The 15020-nt window shown below is 42.9% G+C and overlaps 1 protein-coding gene across 1 annotated transcript in view; it reads right to left on the reverse strand.

The window, feature by feature from the left end:
• PAK4 (p21 (RAC1) activated kinase 4) overlaps window positions 1–15020 on the reverse strand; it is a gene marked incomplete in the record, with an annotated part of 2042725 nt that overhangs the window by 606248 nt on the left and 1421457 nt on the right. Inside the window, 1 exon segment of the mRNA XM_044080579.1 lies at window positions 12696–12829. Coding sequence (XP_043936514.1) covers window positions 12696–12829 — 134 coding nt within the window.

The following is a 15020-nucleotide window of genomic DNA, read 5'->3' on the forward strand; positions in this document are numbered from 1 at the left end:
TGCTCCGAACACAACTGTACTATGTTCCTTGCAATATTAACAGCTGCAGTCCTTGCTTTTGGGAAGATTTCCAAAGTATACGGAAATAGGGGGAACTAAAGACAGGAATGGGGAGAGAAGGCTCTGAAGGACAGAAAGGGCAAATTTTGCCCTAGCCTTTGGGGCTACACCTAAATTGCAATGTTTACAGAAGGTGTGAACGGGGGGGGGGGTTAAAATTGCCGTTTCTGAATAACTTGCATGTTGACCCCCCCCCCAAAGGCTGTGGTGTCTGCAGTGGCTTGAGAGGACTGGGTTCTGACATGACCTGGCACAGATTTGTCACGGGCATGCGACTGAGACAGAATTTGCTTGCTTACAGGTTTCCCTTTTTTCCTCTTTGCCAAGTATACAGATTAATGAACAGTTCATCTGAATTCATCAGTCTCATCTAAATAAAATCTCAGCTGTCTGTACACATCTAGGGAATAATCCAACTACCAGTGAAGGACAGATAAAACATCACAGAATACAGACCACCAGAATGACCACCATGAAGTAACAAAGCAGGTTTATTCAAGGTTGAGCGCTTTCTTCCCTAATCAAGGGACTTCAGAACAATACGGTAAAAACACCCAGCCACATATATACCCCCATCCCAATTAAACAATTCCATTCTAATTAAACTAATTATAAAATTAATTGTAAAAAGTCAATTCTAACTTGAAAATGAATAAATCACAAGTAAAATAAACATATATAAAGTTGAAGCCTTCATTGCTAAAAATCATGAACAAAATACAGAACTGGCAGAAATGTGTCTATATGACTCGTGACTTAAAAAGAGGGTAGATTTAACGTCTATCCTAAAATGTTATGCAGTTTTAAAATACTAGAAATACTAATCATCTCATTTATACCTGGATGCCAAGATGCATTTAAAAACAATTGCCATTGTAATTCCAAAATATCTAAGTGTACATCCAGGGTTCGACCCTGCACATCCTTTAATAACTGCTGGACCACCAAAAATTTAAACTTCTGCCCACCACACTCCTGCAAATGCCTGTAAAGGGTACTGGTGATTCTTTTATTTTTAATGTCCCCCAAATGTTCTCCAAGTGCATTTAGATAATGCATATGGATGTTATGATAATTTCACAGTTGTTATTCATGCTGTAATATTACCGTATGACTGCATTCTTCAGGCTGACATGTTTTTAACTTTTCATATATTTAATAGCACATTGTATTTTTATGATTTTAAATGCAGTTTTGATGTTTTAATTGATATGATAATGGCATAAGTCTTTAATGGGTAGGAAATTATGTGTAGTTCTATTTCCTATAAAAGGAAATTGCAGTAGATTGTATTTTAGACTCTGATGATGCCTAAACAATAGTGGGCAAAAGTGCTTAGTCGTTTTAATAATTTTTTACGTTATTTGTGCAATCAAGTGCAGTTTCTCACAATCATGCAGTGGTTATTTTCTTTGGTTATTAAGTTTAAGAGGATGTGGTGAGAGGCATTTTGGTTCTAGGGAAGAATAGATAGGAGCAGAAGTATCTGGTACACAAAATGCCAGGTTCAACTGCGCTAAAACAAAGATCTCATAATGGAGAAATCTCTCTTCTTGGAGAGTAACCCTTGAGAAACTGATTAAATGAAGGCATGCATTACAAAGGTTGGTCCACTGGTTGACAAGCAAAAATTTCAGAAGCATGCATTTTGACAGATGTGTAAGAAGGCTAGTTTTGTAAAAGTTTGACAGGTACTTCACGACCACTGTCACTTTAACCTTGTTTGGCTTTGAGAGAGCCATAGCTGACTCATTAAGTTTCAGGGTACCCATTTGCATAAAAACATCCATCCAGGCGCGGAAAAAAAATTCAGCTTTTAATGAAGCCTGTAGGTTACTCCATCTTAGTTTAAACTGTAGCAAACCAAGTGATTTGCTGTACTGGCCTTACGCTACTGGTGGTTCTAGGTCCATGGATAGGCAACCCACAGGGAGAATCACTTCCACGTGGCTAAGATTCTCCTATGTTTGCTTTATGGGCTTTCCTCAATCTTTAGCACATCCTCAGAATGCCTACCCAAATTAACGTGAAATCATCCAAATGTCAGCTCTAGAGTATCCAGGCAAGGGTGTAGGTGGGCACTCTCTCATGTGTTAGAAAATCCACACATTTTCTATTTTCCCTTGCAAGGCTATATGAGAGAGAAAGTACAGTTTTGTACCTACCATAAATGTAGATGTTCGAGGATTCCATTGCTGCAGTCCTTACTATTGGGTATAGTCCGCGTCCAGTCGGCCCGAATACCAGAGTATAAGGCTGACGTCGGTCAGGGCGCATTAGACTGACGTCAGTACGTCAGGGTACTAATGCGCATGACCGACGTCATATCCTCAGTCTTTTCTTGCCCCAGATGTCAGAAGACCCTAAAAAGACAAGTCCCAAAATACCTGCACCAAAAACATGTACAATATATACAAGAATATATACAAAAATATAAGCATGTAAACTCACCTACACAACCACCCCTAAACACAGAGGGGAAGGAGGGAGGGTAAATTGGACTGCAGCAATGGAATCCTCGAACATCTACATTTATGGTAGGTACAAAACTGTACTATGTTCTTCGTTTCCATTGCTGCAGTCCTTACTATTGGGTAGAATCCCAAAGCAGAGGTAAGGGAGGCTGGCAAATCATAAAGAAGTACGAGCTGACAACATGCCTTGCAAAACAGCTGTGGCAAAACCAGCCCTAGACTTAGAGTAGATAGGAAGGTGATAATGCTTAGAGAAAGTATGCACTGAACTCCAAGTAGCTGCTTCCAAAATATCCTTAGTTGCCACCCCCCTTAGAAATGCTGTTGAAGTGGCAGTAGCCCTAGTGGAATGAGGCCTAATCCCAGCTGGAATCTCCTTGCCATGATGGGAATAACAAAATGCAATGCAAAAGCCAATCCACCTAGAAATAGTTTGTTTTGACACAGGCTTGCCCTGTGAACTCAAAGCAAAAGAAACAAACAACTGCTGAGACTGCCTAAAATCCTTAGTCCTGCTTAAATAATAACGCAATTGCCTGTGTACATCTAAAGTGTGCAAAATCTTTTCCCCTTTATTTTGAGGGTCTGCATAAAAGTAGGCAAATGAATAGTTTGGTTTAAAGCCACACTAGAAACCACCTTAGGCATAAAGGAAGGATTAGTGCGTAATGATACCCTATCCTTATGGAAAATCAGAAAGGGCTCTACTGCCATAAGGGCCTGCAACTCAGACACCCTTCTTGCAGAAGTAATAGCCAACAGAAAAGCAGTCTTCCATGACAAGTATTTCAATTCAGCAGTAGCTGCAGGCTCAAAAGGTTGTAGAGTAAGTTTTCCAACACAAAATTGAGATCCCAAGCAGGAGTAGGAGCTCTACGTGGGGGTCTTATATTCTTTGCCCCTCTAAGAAACTGCTTGAACAAAGGATGCGAAAACAAAGGTGGGTCACAATCATAGTGAGCTGAAATTGCTGCAGCATGAATCTTAATGGAAGAGAAGGACAAACCTTTGTCCAATAACTCAGTAAGATATTGAAGAGCCACACTCAAATTAGGCTCAGAAACCTCCAAATTCTTTGCTGTACTCCAAAATAAAAATCTCTTCCATTTTTCTCGGTACACTCTCCTTGTACTAGGTCTTCTAGCTTCCATAATCACATTTAAAACTTGTTGAGGAAGTTGAGACCTGCTGTGTTTCAACACAGAATATGCCAGGCTGTTAGATGAAGAGAGTGAAGCTTGACATTGAGCAGATGACCATCCTTCTGAGATAACAGATGAGGAATCAGAGGTAAAGGCCATGGAGGCTTCTTTACCAGACTCCGTAGTAGTGGGTACCAGTGTTGCCGAGGCCAATCTGGAGCTATCAAAATCATCCTTGGCCTGTCTAGTCTGACCTTTAATAGTACCTTTGGAAGAAGAGGCAGAGGTGGAAAGGCATACACATGAAGGTTTTTCCAACTGAAAGACAGAGCATCCACTTTCCAAGCTGTGTGATGAAACCCCTTTGTGCAAAACTTTGGCAGCTGGTGGTTTAGTGGAGAAGCGAACAGATCTATGTCTGGAGTTCCCCATGACACTGTCAATTTCTGAAATACATGAAGATCCAGTTTCCACTCGTGGGGATCCATGATTTGTCTGCTTAACACATCTGCTAAGGAGTTCTGTGCTCCTGGCAGAAACCTTGCCTGAAGAGTTAGTTGCAAGCTTAGCGCAGTCTCCCATAAAATCATTGCTTGCCTGCATAGAGGATAAGAATGTGTTCCCCTTGCTTGTTGATGTACCACATGACAGTTGTGTTGTCTGTTAGAATCAACACCTGCCCTGGAAGAAGTAACTCCTTGAAAGCCATTAATGCAAACTGGACTGCTAACATCTCCTTCATGTTGATATGTAGATGCTGTAGTCTGGCAGGCCACTTGTCTTGTATCCACTTTCCATTTAGATGAGCTCCCCAAGCAATGTCCGAGGCATCTGTCGTTAAAATCTGACTTGCCTCTGGCCGGGTCACAGAGAGTCCCTTGTTTAGGTGACATTCCTGAGCCCACCACAAGAATTCTTTTGAAGGCAAGGTATTATTTGAATGACAGTGTCCAAATCCTGGCAGTGCTGTGTCCATACATTTTGAGATACCATTGTAGCTTCCTCATATGCAGTTTGGCATTGGGAAGCACCAGAATACAAGATGCCATGAACCCTAATGCTTGAAGGACTGTCCTTGCAGTCAGCACGGACTGATGAGATAGTTGATGGAAGTAAAGTGACAGACTCTTTTGTTTGTCCGGGGTTAAAAAGGCCATCTGGGCTGCTGTATTCAGTCTCACACCCAGAAAGCACATGTCTTGAGAGGGTACTAGACTGGACTTTATTTCGTTCACAGAATACCCTAGGCATCTTAGCACTGCTATAACATATTCCAGATGCTGTAGAAGGTCTTCCTTTTCTTGAGCCAGAATCAGGCAGTCGTCCAAGTAAGGATAGATTTGAATTCCTTGAAGCCTGAAGTAAGCTATCACTGGAGCCAGAACCTTTGTGAATACTCTGGGCAGTAGATAAGCCAAAGGGCAATGCAGAGAACTGATAATGAGAATTTCCAGCTCGAAACCGCAGATACTTCCTGCAACTTAGCCTTATAGGCACATGAAGGTAAGCTTCCTTGAGATCTAAAGTTACCATCCAGTGATCTTTGCCCAGCAGAGGTAAAAGCTGTTGTAACGTCAACATCTTGAACTTGGGAATGTCCAGAAAAGTGTTGAGGAGAGATAAATCCAAAATTGGTCTCCACGTGTTCCCCTTCTTTGGTACTAGGAACAGGCGAGAATAAAATCCTAGGCCCCTTTCTGATACAGGGACTGGCTGAATGGCCCCCATCTGGAGTAACTGAGAAACTTGCTTGTGAGCCTCCTTTCTTTGTGGAGGAGGAACGTCTGGCATGCCTTTGAAAGGGGCATTGTATGGAAATAAAATCTGTAACCGTGGTGAATGATATCCAACACCCATTTGTCTTGAGTAATTAAATCCCAATTTTCTTTGAAAAGAGACAGTCTTCCTCCCAAAGGAGCTGCCAGGCGAGAATCTACTGGCAGCTGAAAAGACAGGTCATTGGGTCTGTTTACGAAAGGACTGACCTGCCCTCACCAGAAGTCTGAGCAGGTGAACTCCCTGTTCTAGGCCTAAAAGAACCTTGAGCCCTGCCCCTACCACGTCTAGACCTACCCCTAGACTGGGAATCATAAGCAGGATATGTCCACCCCTTAGCAGGCCAATTTCTACTAAACTTCGGTGGCTGCACCTGCAAAAAATCTTTAACAGTTTGCATAGACTTAGCTTTGTCCTCCATTTTCTTTAAAACTGCTTCCACAGGCGATCCAAACAACACATCAGACTGTAAAGGAGCATCCAAAATCCTTGTCTTAACATGCTCAGCTAAATTCTGATCCTTCAACCAGGCATGCCTGCGAAGAACAGAACTAGTAGCAGCCACCCTCGAGGAGGCCTGTACAGCATCAAAACCACATTGCAAAGAATGCTTACCCACTTGCTCAGACACATGAACCAAGTCCAGCAACTCTTTACACTCAATACCTTCTGCCAAAGCATCCACCTTAGATTTTAATTGTGAAAGGAGATAATTCTGATATTTTAGCATGTGAAACTGACAATTCAACGCTCTCATGGCTAGAGTGGAAGAAGTATACACTTTCTTTCCCCACCTATCCAAGGCCCTTGCCTCTTTATCAGTGGGAACAGGATTTTTAACCACAGAAGCCTTAACACCTTTAGGCCCTTGAGAAATAGTTTCTGGGTCCACCCTAGGACTCTTAAACAAATACTTATGAGCTTGGGCACCCTATAATACCTATCAGGCTTAACAGGAGCAGGAGGCAAAGAGTCAGGATTCAGGGAAGCCTCTGCAAAACATCTTCCACCACATTCAACACAGGAGGAATAGCTAAGGGCCTATGCTGGGGCAAAACAAGAATTCCCTAAGCCTTTTCCTGGAATCAGAGTAATCCTGGCCTTCCCATTTAAAGTGCTCCCTCATGGAATGCAGAGTCTCTGAAAATGAGAAATCCTCAGGAGGAGAAGCTGTAGGAGTGGAATCATCCACATCAGAATCAGAATAAGTAGGATACTCCTGCAAGTCTTCCGCAGAAGACTCTGAAGCCTCTGAACACTGTTCAAAACTATCAAACTCCGGTTCCACCCTAGGCCTCTTATCAGGCGGGGGCATAGAACCTCTAATCATAGTAATCAAATCTTCTGCCATTTTAAGCATATGTTTCTTAGGTACAGAACCCGAAATGCTAGGAGAAGCCCCCACTGAAGCTGAACTAGGCCTACCTCTCAAAGAAGTCTTGGCAACAGAAGGAGAGGCTCTAACTACCTTGGGAAGGGAGGGAAGAACAGTTACCTGAGAAGCCCCCTCAGCCTGGCCTACCTCCTGAGAAGGCACATCCTGTAACAGTAAAGTTTCTGCCTGAGACTCCATGGAAACTCCTGGCAAAACCTCTGGCTCCACTGAGCCTTCTAAAGAACCGACGTCCGGGACTGCCGGTTCATCAACCCTAGGCTTCACTGTTTTGTCCTTGCGCTTCTTGGGCCAGCGCCGGAGCATCCGACGGCATTTTATAATTGCAACGCTTCCCAAACACTAACCTGGCACAGTCTAACCTCCTCTTAATAGTGCGTTTGTTAAACCTAGCACAAGAGCGGCAACCAACAACGTCGTGCTCAGGCCCTAAACAAGGTATACACAAGGTATGGTAATCCCTATGAGGTATCTGTTTCCCACAAGAAATACAGTTATTCACTTTTTCTGACATCCGGTAAAATACTGAGGCAAGAAAAAACCAAAATGTTCCCCAACGGGGTACTTAGCCAACTCTGTTTCGGTCTGAAACTCCGGTTTCGGAAATATTTCAGAACGCCAACCTGCACTCGCAAAACTGCTTCTGCATCGGACCATGCGGCAAAAAAGACTGAGGATATGACGTCGGTCATGCGCATTAGTACCCTGACGTACTGACGTCAGTCTAATGCGCCCTGACCGACGTCAGCCTTATACTCTGGTATTCGGGCCGACTGGACGCGGACTATACCCAATAGTAAGGACTGCAGCAATGGAAAACGAAGAACATCATGTATAGCCTTGGTCAAAAGGGGGCTGGGGGCTACTAGAATTACTTTTGTCCTTTCCTCCTTGATTCTTAGGAGTATATTGGAGATAAAGGGCACAATAAAGAGAGCATAATGAAACAGACCTGTTCGACTAAGGGAGACTGTTTCCACCTTCCAAGCTTCTAGAATTGCTGTTCTACAACATAACTCTCAGTTGCTAGTTTTGTAGTGAAACCAACAGGCCAATTGCCTGTACACCCCACATTCTGGTCAGGGCCAGAAAGACATACCTGCTCAACATTCACTCATGAATGTCTTCTTGAGACACGCTAAGCCTGTATGATAAAGCATTTTGATAAGAGGAGATGAAGGCTGCTTGCAGAGTCATGCTCACCTCTTGTGGCATTTCCCAAGCTTGCCCTATAAATCTGGTACTGTCTGCCGTCATATGGAAGACCCCATTCTTGAGTATGTGGCAGAAAGCATTCAATGCCAACATAACAGCCATCATCACTTTTTTGTTTTTCTCCTTAATTTTTCTGCGCTATGTCCCCTGAACTTGAACCTCACAACAGCCACCCCATACTAGATCTGTTGAATCTGTGATGAGGTTCACAGTGAACTAGGGTGCTCAAAGAGGAAAAGTTTGACTGACATGGCACTATGCTATCTGCCATATCTCTCTCTTCTGATGAAACAGAACATGGAAATGCCAGTCTCCAACTGTCATCCACAGAGAAGCTCTAACTGGGAGGGGCGATGTACTGCCACCACTTATTAGGTACTACTTTAGCTTACTCATTTGTAGACAGGCCAAAGGCACTACTAGAATGCACAATACAATGTAGCCTAACATTCTAGGAAACTCAGTTGCTGACTCCTACTACAAAATTGTCATAAAGCCTTTTCCTTTGGGAGGAAAGCTCTTTGATGTTTGGTGCCTTGTTGAGCTCCCTCCAAGAAAAGTAGGTTCCTTGAGGGAGTCAATTTGATTTGGTCTTGCTGAAGCAATTCAGGATGAAATCCAACACCCTGTCTATTCATTCCATGGACTCTGCTAGAATAAGGCAGACATCAAGGGCAAATGAGGATGCGCTTTGTTCAGCAGAAAGTAATCACTGGAGCCTGGCATCTGGTGAACACGCAGAGCTCAGCAGACAGGCCAAAGAGCAAGGATGTGAAATGGAAATGTCCCCTAAATGTTGCAAAACTGAAAAACTGTCTGTGGGAGTACAAATAAAGGCATCTCTTAGGTCTAAAGTGAACATGAACATCTGTGGTAGCATTAAGGGTAACAAGCTTTGGACAGTCAACATTTTTTAACTTTGGAACAATATGAAACTTAAGTGTGACACATTCAGAATGGGCACCGCATACCTTCCTTTCTGCTAATCAGAAAGAGTCTGGAGTAAAAACCTTGTCCTGTCATCGCCCCCCCCAGTTAGAGCTTCTCTATGGCACCTATTTCTTTAAGACCACAAGAATAAGTGTTTATCGGTTCTCTTCAGTTTAGTAATTTGAGAAACTGTTTTCTAGCTTTTGATAAAGGTCAAGCACTCTCACTCACACTCTCTCTGAGGGAAGAGGTGTACTTGGGAAAGAAAAAGGTAACACAGCCCTGAAAGTTCATAGGCTTCTCCTTTGGTAGGTTTCTCCTTTCTTGCCATGCGCTCTTGAATTTTACACTTTTTTGCTTTGATGTTCTTGTTTTTGTCTTTCTTCAGGTACAAAGGCCAAGATTTAGCTGGGTACCTTCTGCTGAATTTATCAACTTGAACGTGAAAGTGCTGCTTAACTGACTGCATGATCAGGCCCTTTTCCTCCAGTCTCATACTCCATCGGGGGGGGTCGAAAGGAGGAGCAGAGACCTCAACCAGGAATGTCTCTCAAACAGAACCTGTACGGCTACCTGGATCAAGCTCATATAATCAAAAAGAAAAGAGGTGTAATGTCTTACCATAACCACAGATGTCTTTGTCTTCCATGTTGTAGTACTCTGCATATGGGTTTATCCCTTCAGTTTCGCGTCCGTACGGCCAGTATTCAAAAGCTTTCAGTCCCTCTGTGGAGCGTCAGACATCAGGGCAAGGCTGAGGATACGTGTGCCATACAAGTGACGTCAGCACGCACCAGCCCTCAGAAGAATAGCCCCATTCAGAGCCAGTCCTGTAAGGGCAATGCTATATCATTGCCATCCAGAAAGGGAAGAAATGTAGCAGATGAGAGGGGAAGGTGGGTGGGAAGAAATACTGCAACATGGAAGAGAAGGACATCTATCACTATGGTATGACTTTACACAACATTTCTATGTCCTTCTATTCCCATGTTGAAGTATTCTGCATATGGGTAAGTGCCAAAGCCTTCTGAGGAATCCCATTTGAAATATTTCTTCATCCTGCTAATGGTCTCACTAAAGGTTAAATCTTCCGGGTCCAAAGACACTTCTTCAGGGGATCCGTATCCCAAAGGAAATGAAAGTTGTGAATTTTAGGAGAGAGATTCTTCAGAGAAGTCTGAAAGGACCTCCTCATCCCTAGGAGGTTGGTCTGTATGCATAGGCCTAGGGCTTGGGAGACTAGGTGGGATGGAGGTCGAAGAAGTAGTAGGCCCTTCAATACCATAAAGGAGCTGAAGAGGCTCTGACTGAAGGCTTGCCATTCAGGCATGTTTTCAGAAGAGGGAGGAATAGCTTCTCTCTTCTCCCTTCTTTTTAAGAGAGTGGTAGCCATCAGTTTCCTAGAAACCAGGGACTGTAAAAGGGCAGAGGTCTCAGATGACTCACCAAGAAGCATTGGTCCTCATGGGCATCAGCTAATGGTGACAGTATAGCCTCGGCGGATGTGCTCTCATCTGTGGATGGTGTGGCATCCTTACAGGTACCCGTGACCTCTGCAGAAGCAGACCTGGAACCTGATCCTGAAACCAGGCCTATGTTGGACACAGGCTGGGGAGTCTAGCGGAGGAAGCTCAGCAATAGTTGAAGGACGTAAGGTTCTGGCCTTCTTCTTAGGTGGTTCTGGGGGGACATTGGGAGGACCTTCCATCCTAAGTGTAAGGAGTTTCAGGTGTTGGTTCTCAAGATACAAATTTAACTCGTGCAACCAGCCAAGCAAGGTTTTCGGCATAAACCCCTGGGAAATAGGGCATGCCTCATAGTCATAAGCTCTTCCTAAACAGAAGAGACACTTATTGTGGGCGTCTTATGAGGGATCTGGCATCCACACTGACACTTTCCCTTTCTGGATGACATTAACAAGCAATGTTACAATAAGGAAAGACTGAAAAAAGTTTTCCCAACAGGGCACTTATCTCAAAAACGATCATGATGTCAGCGGTAGCAGGAAGACCTGGCATACAAATGGTGGCTGAAAAGCTCTGAGGGCTGGTGCGTGCCGTCACTTTTATGGCCCACGTATCATCTGCCTTGCCTGATGTCTGACGCACCACAGAGGAACTGAAAGCTTCTGAATACTGGCCATACATACGCGAGACTGAAGGGATAAACCCATATGCAAAATACTGTAACATGGGAACAGAAGGGCATCCATAAAAGACTGATCAGCTGAAGACTGAGCTGGAAATACTGAAATGTACTATAATGAAACCAACAGGCAAACTGAAATATGGCTTTGTATAGGGGAACGGGCAAGCCCTCCTACAATCCCCATACCCCCTCTGCTAGTTATATATGCCAATTCCGAGATTGCACTGCAATGAGAAAAAATGGCAGTTCCTTGATCCTGGATATTCTGTGATCTTGAACAATAGATCCCCTGTTCACTTCTATGCTTCAGTGTTATGTACTTCAATCCTTCCAGTTAAGTGCTTAGCCACTCAATAATGTGGGCAGTTAAATTAACAGACCAGTGGCTGCTACCCTACATTATGCATTCACAGCATCATAGCATTTTTTTGAAGGCTTGGCAAGTTAAGCTGATAGGGCCACAGAGTTCAAGCATCCCCAGTTTCAGGTCTAACTTGGATGAACTTTGTCCTGGCCTTCATCACTGAGAACACATTTAATGGATGGAGCAAGAGCAGATCCTTTGCTGGCATTCAGGGATACCACAACTAGATCAGCTAACAGATTCTTATCAAGGAATTTGAGAGAATCCTTGACCCTACAAAAGCAGTCAGGTCTCCAAAAGGCAGGTGTAGGGAATCTAGCTCCATAGATGAACTTAAGAAGATCCTCTGGGAAATCCACTACTGGAGGAACAAATACACTGGGTTCAGATAGCCCCAAGAAAGTTCTATATATCAACTGATCGCACCAGAGAACTTGGCAGAAACAGACTCCAATGACAAGGGTCATGAAAGTGAGTGCTTCTCAACACAAAAAATTGCCAGTGCCTCTTTTTCAGCAGAAGGTTCCTACAGACTTTGGTTGATATCTTGCTGTCTCAAAACGAGGCATGCTCCCCCCATTACACTGTGAACACCTAGAAAAAATTGTCTTCTCTTACAGATTGTGTCTCAGTGTGAAACAGACACAATGTGGACAAGAGTCCATGTCATGCGCAGGTTAAGGAAAACAAGCACAGAGAATGACAATCTTTGTGGGAATCTGCTTCCCACAAATGATCGTTATTTATGTTGACAAATGTTTTGGTATCACAATTAGAATGAGACAACACTGAGCTCCACCTTAAAAATAAAAAAATCCCTGTGGGGTACTTATCTGGCTTCTGGATGCAAGCCAGTTGATGGACTGACAATGCTAGTGGCCATGCAAATCACAGCAAAAATATCTGCAGTTACATCTGTTATACCACCAACGTGCCTGCATAGTGTTGAGAAGTACCAGCTAATGCCTGGGAAGAAAGAAGGTAGGGAAATCTGTCTACCTGTAAACAGGAATGACAAAAGCAAAAGAAATGCAACAGTGAATACCATGAGATACATTTACTTTTTCTGTCTTATGTTTTCACCTAATGAACTTAAAATGCCACTTCGCATTTTTTACTTAGAAAAGTTCACCTACAAAAAGTGTGACTAACGCATCAAGAGTACCAATGAAAATGAAAAAGGAAATTTTTACCTTGTATGTGTTACAATGTCAGTTAGAGCTCCTCCCTCCATGAATTCCATGACCACCCACAGCTCATCTCCAACCAAGTAGCTGTTATACATTTCCACCACATTTGTGTGGTGGTAGTCCCTCATGATTACAACCTGCAAGATACAAACAAGAGAAGAACTAATAACGGCAGCATAGGATCTTGGTGGTTGTTTAAACATGTACATGCAGTGCTAGAGGATTAATGAATCTGACTTTTGTACTATGAAACAAGCAATCACATTAGGGGGGTACTTTTCCATTAACAGGGCAACAGCATTCTGGGCCTGGATTTGCATTAACGGAAAAGTACTAAAGGTTTCAGCCCCAAATCAAGTGAAACATAACTGTTTATGTCTGAGAGAGTTTTCAGTGGCATTCCTTTACATAAAACAACCATATGACTGACTTACGGCTGTAAAGCTGGAAATTGTTGTCAGGGGATAGTGTGGAAGCGTGAGGGCGCATCCCTTATGTCTGAATTGAATGCTGTATGACTGAAATATATACACACCCATATACATATGCTAGGGTGTATAGACAGACATTAAACAATTAGAAATAGTACAACGCCAGGTTTGAAAAGAAATCACGATCATTAAAACGGCTGCAGTTAACTGATTGTACTTACTGTCTGTCAGGGTGGGACTTTTTTTCTCCCAGCATTTGTACAGCTAACAATGTGCACCCTGGCCAACCATCGGGCCTACATTTATTGTACTAACAGAAAACTTCTGAAGGCTTAATGTTCAGTTTTCTAAGAAAATCCGCAAAAAGAGAGAAATAAACAGTAGTAGCAAGACATGCAGAAAAAAGTTTTTCAGTTCTTGTAATGTTCAGCCATTTCCCGGCAAGTCTTGACCCATTTGAGTTTTCAGCAGAACGTTTCCGTTAGCTACAGATGATCAGAGAAAAGCAAACCCCCCCCCCCCACCCCCAGCAGGAGTGTGAAATCAGAATTACTGACATGTCAGATAATGACTAGCACTCAAACAAGGAAAACATTAAAACCAGACCCACAAAAGCTGTTGCCCCGTTAATGGAAAAGTACCCATTAGGGGATGGTTACAAGCAACAGTCATCTTCTTCTGTGTGTACCCTTCTACTAACTGCTAGAAATCAGACTCGTAATCTTACTGGGACTCTTGAATCTCTTACTTATGGTAAGACCTTTTGGAACTGAATTCTTCAGCTCTTTCATTTTTTTTTTTTTTTTTTTTAGTATATCTGGCTCTGATAATCTGTTGGTCACAGTCCAGTTTTCCTGTTGGGAAGCCTTCTGAAGTGTTAATTCATGTAAAGCCTACTATTCCCACTAGATGTACAAGTACACTGCTGCATTTCATCATGCCTCAGGTCCACAGATTGCATTACCAGTGATGCAGCCACATAACAGTATTAAGTCTGTTCAGGGGCTAAAGAAAAAGTGAAGAGATCAAAAGTTAAGCCTGACTCATTGTTGAGAGAAATGCAACCATCCAAAATATTCTGCACAAAGATGAGAACTGCAATGTTATAAACAGACATGATTAATTTACTCAATGCAAGAACTGAAGGAGAACTAGGCCTACAATTTTAACCTTGCCACTATGGACCTGGGATACATGTGACTGAAAAATATACTGAAGACAATACAAGACAGCATTTCAACTTATAATGTGTGCATAATGCTAGCTGTATCTTCAGAAAATACATAGCTAGATATTGTGGCAATTCTGAATGAACATAAACCTTGGAAAAAACAAAAAACCTGGGACTTAAAGGGAAGACAAACATGCTAAAATGCAGTGTGCAACTTTAACTCCAATGCCAAACTGCAAGATGAAACTGATCAAAGGACCATACAATCAGAAACGGTTTGCTTTTACGTGATTTATTTTTATTCCTTTGTTAATCGTGTTAGTCCCACTAGTCTAGTATCTGCTTTTCAGGGAAGACACAAGGTGTTATTTTTACTAGAAGGGGAAATGTGGCCAAGGCACTACGGAATCTCCCCTACACTTTTTGATAGATGCAGTCGGATCATTTACATCAACCTGAGCTACCACCAACTCAAGACGGCACAGCCTCAAGTTTATTATCTCATCTGAAGGACAGCACACTCAGTAATGCAGCACCCCCCTCATGCTGCATTGCAGTGTCAACAATCTGTCTATCTGGTATGGGAATAGCACCCACAGCCTTCTGCACCAAAGGCAAGTGTGACACCTGCTGCACCACTGACACTGATGTTCTCTATTAAATAGACTAATAAAGGATGCACCTTGTTTTTACAATATAACAAAGCCTGACACAAATAGGAGAGCT

This window comes from Protopterus annectens, chromosome 1.part0 (genome assembly GCF_019279795.1).
Source record: "Protopterus annectens isolate FY-2018-M chromosome 1.part0, PAN1.0, whole genome shotgun sequence".
Taxonomy (NCBI): domain Eukaryota; kingdom Metazoa; phylum Chordata; order Ceratodontiformes; family Protopteridae; genus Protopterus; species Protopterus annectens.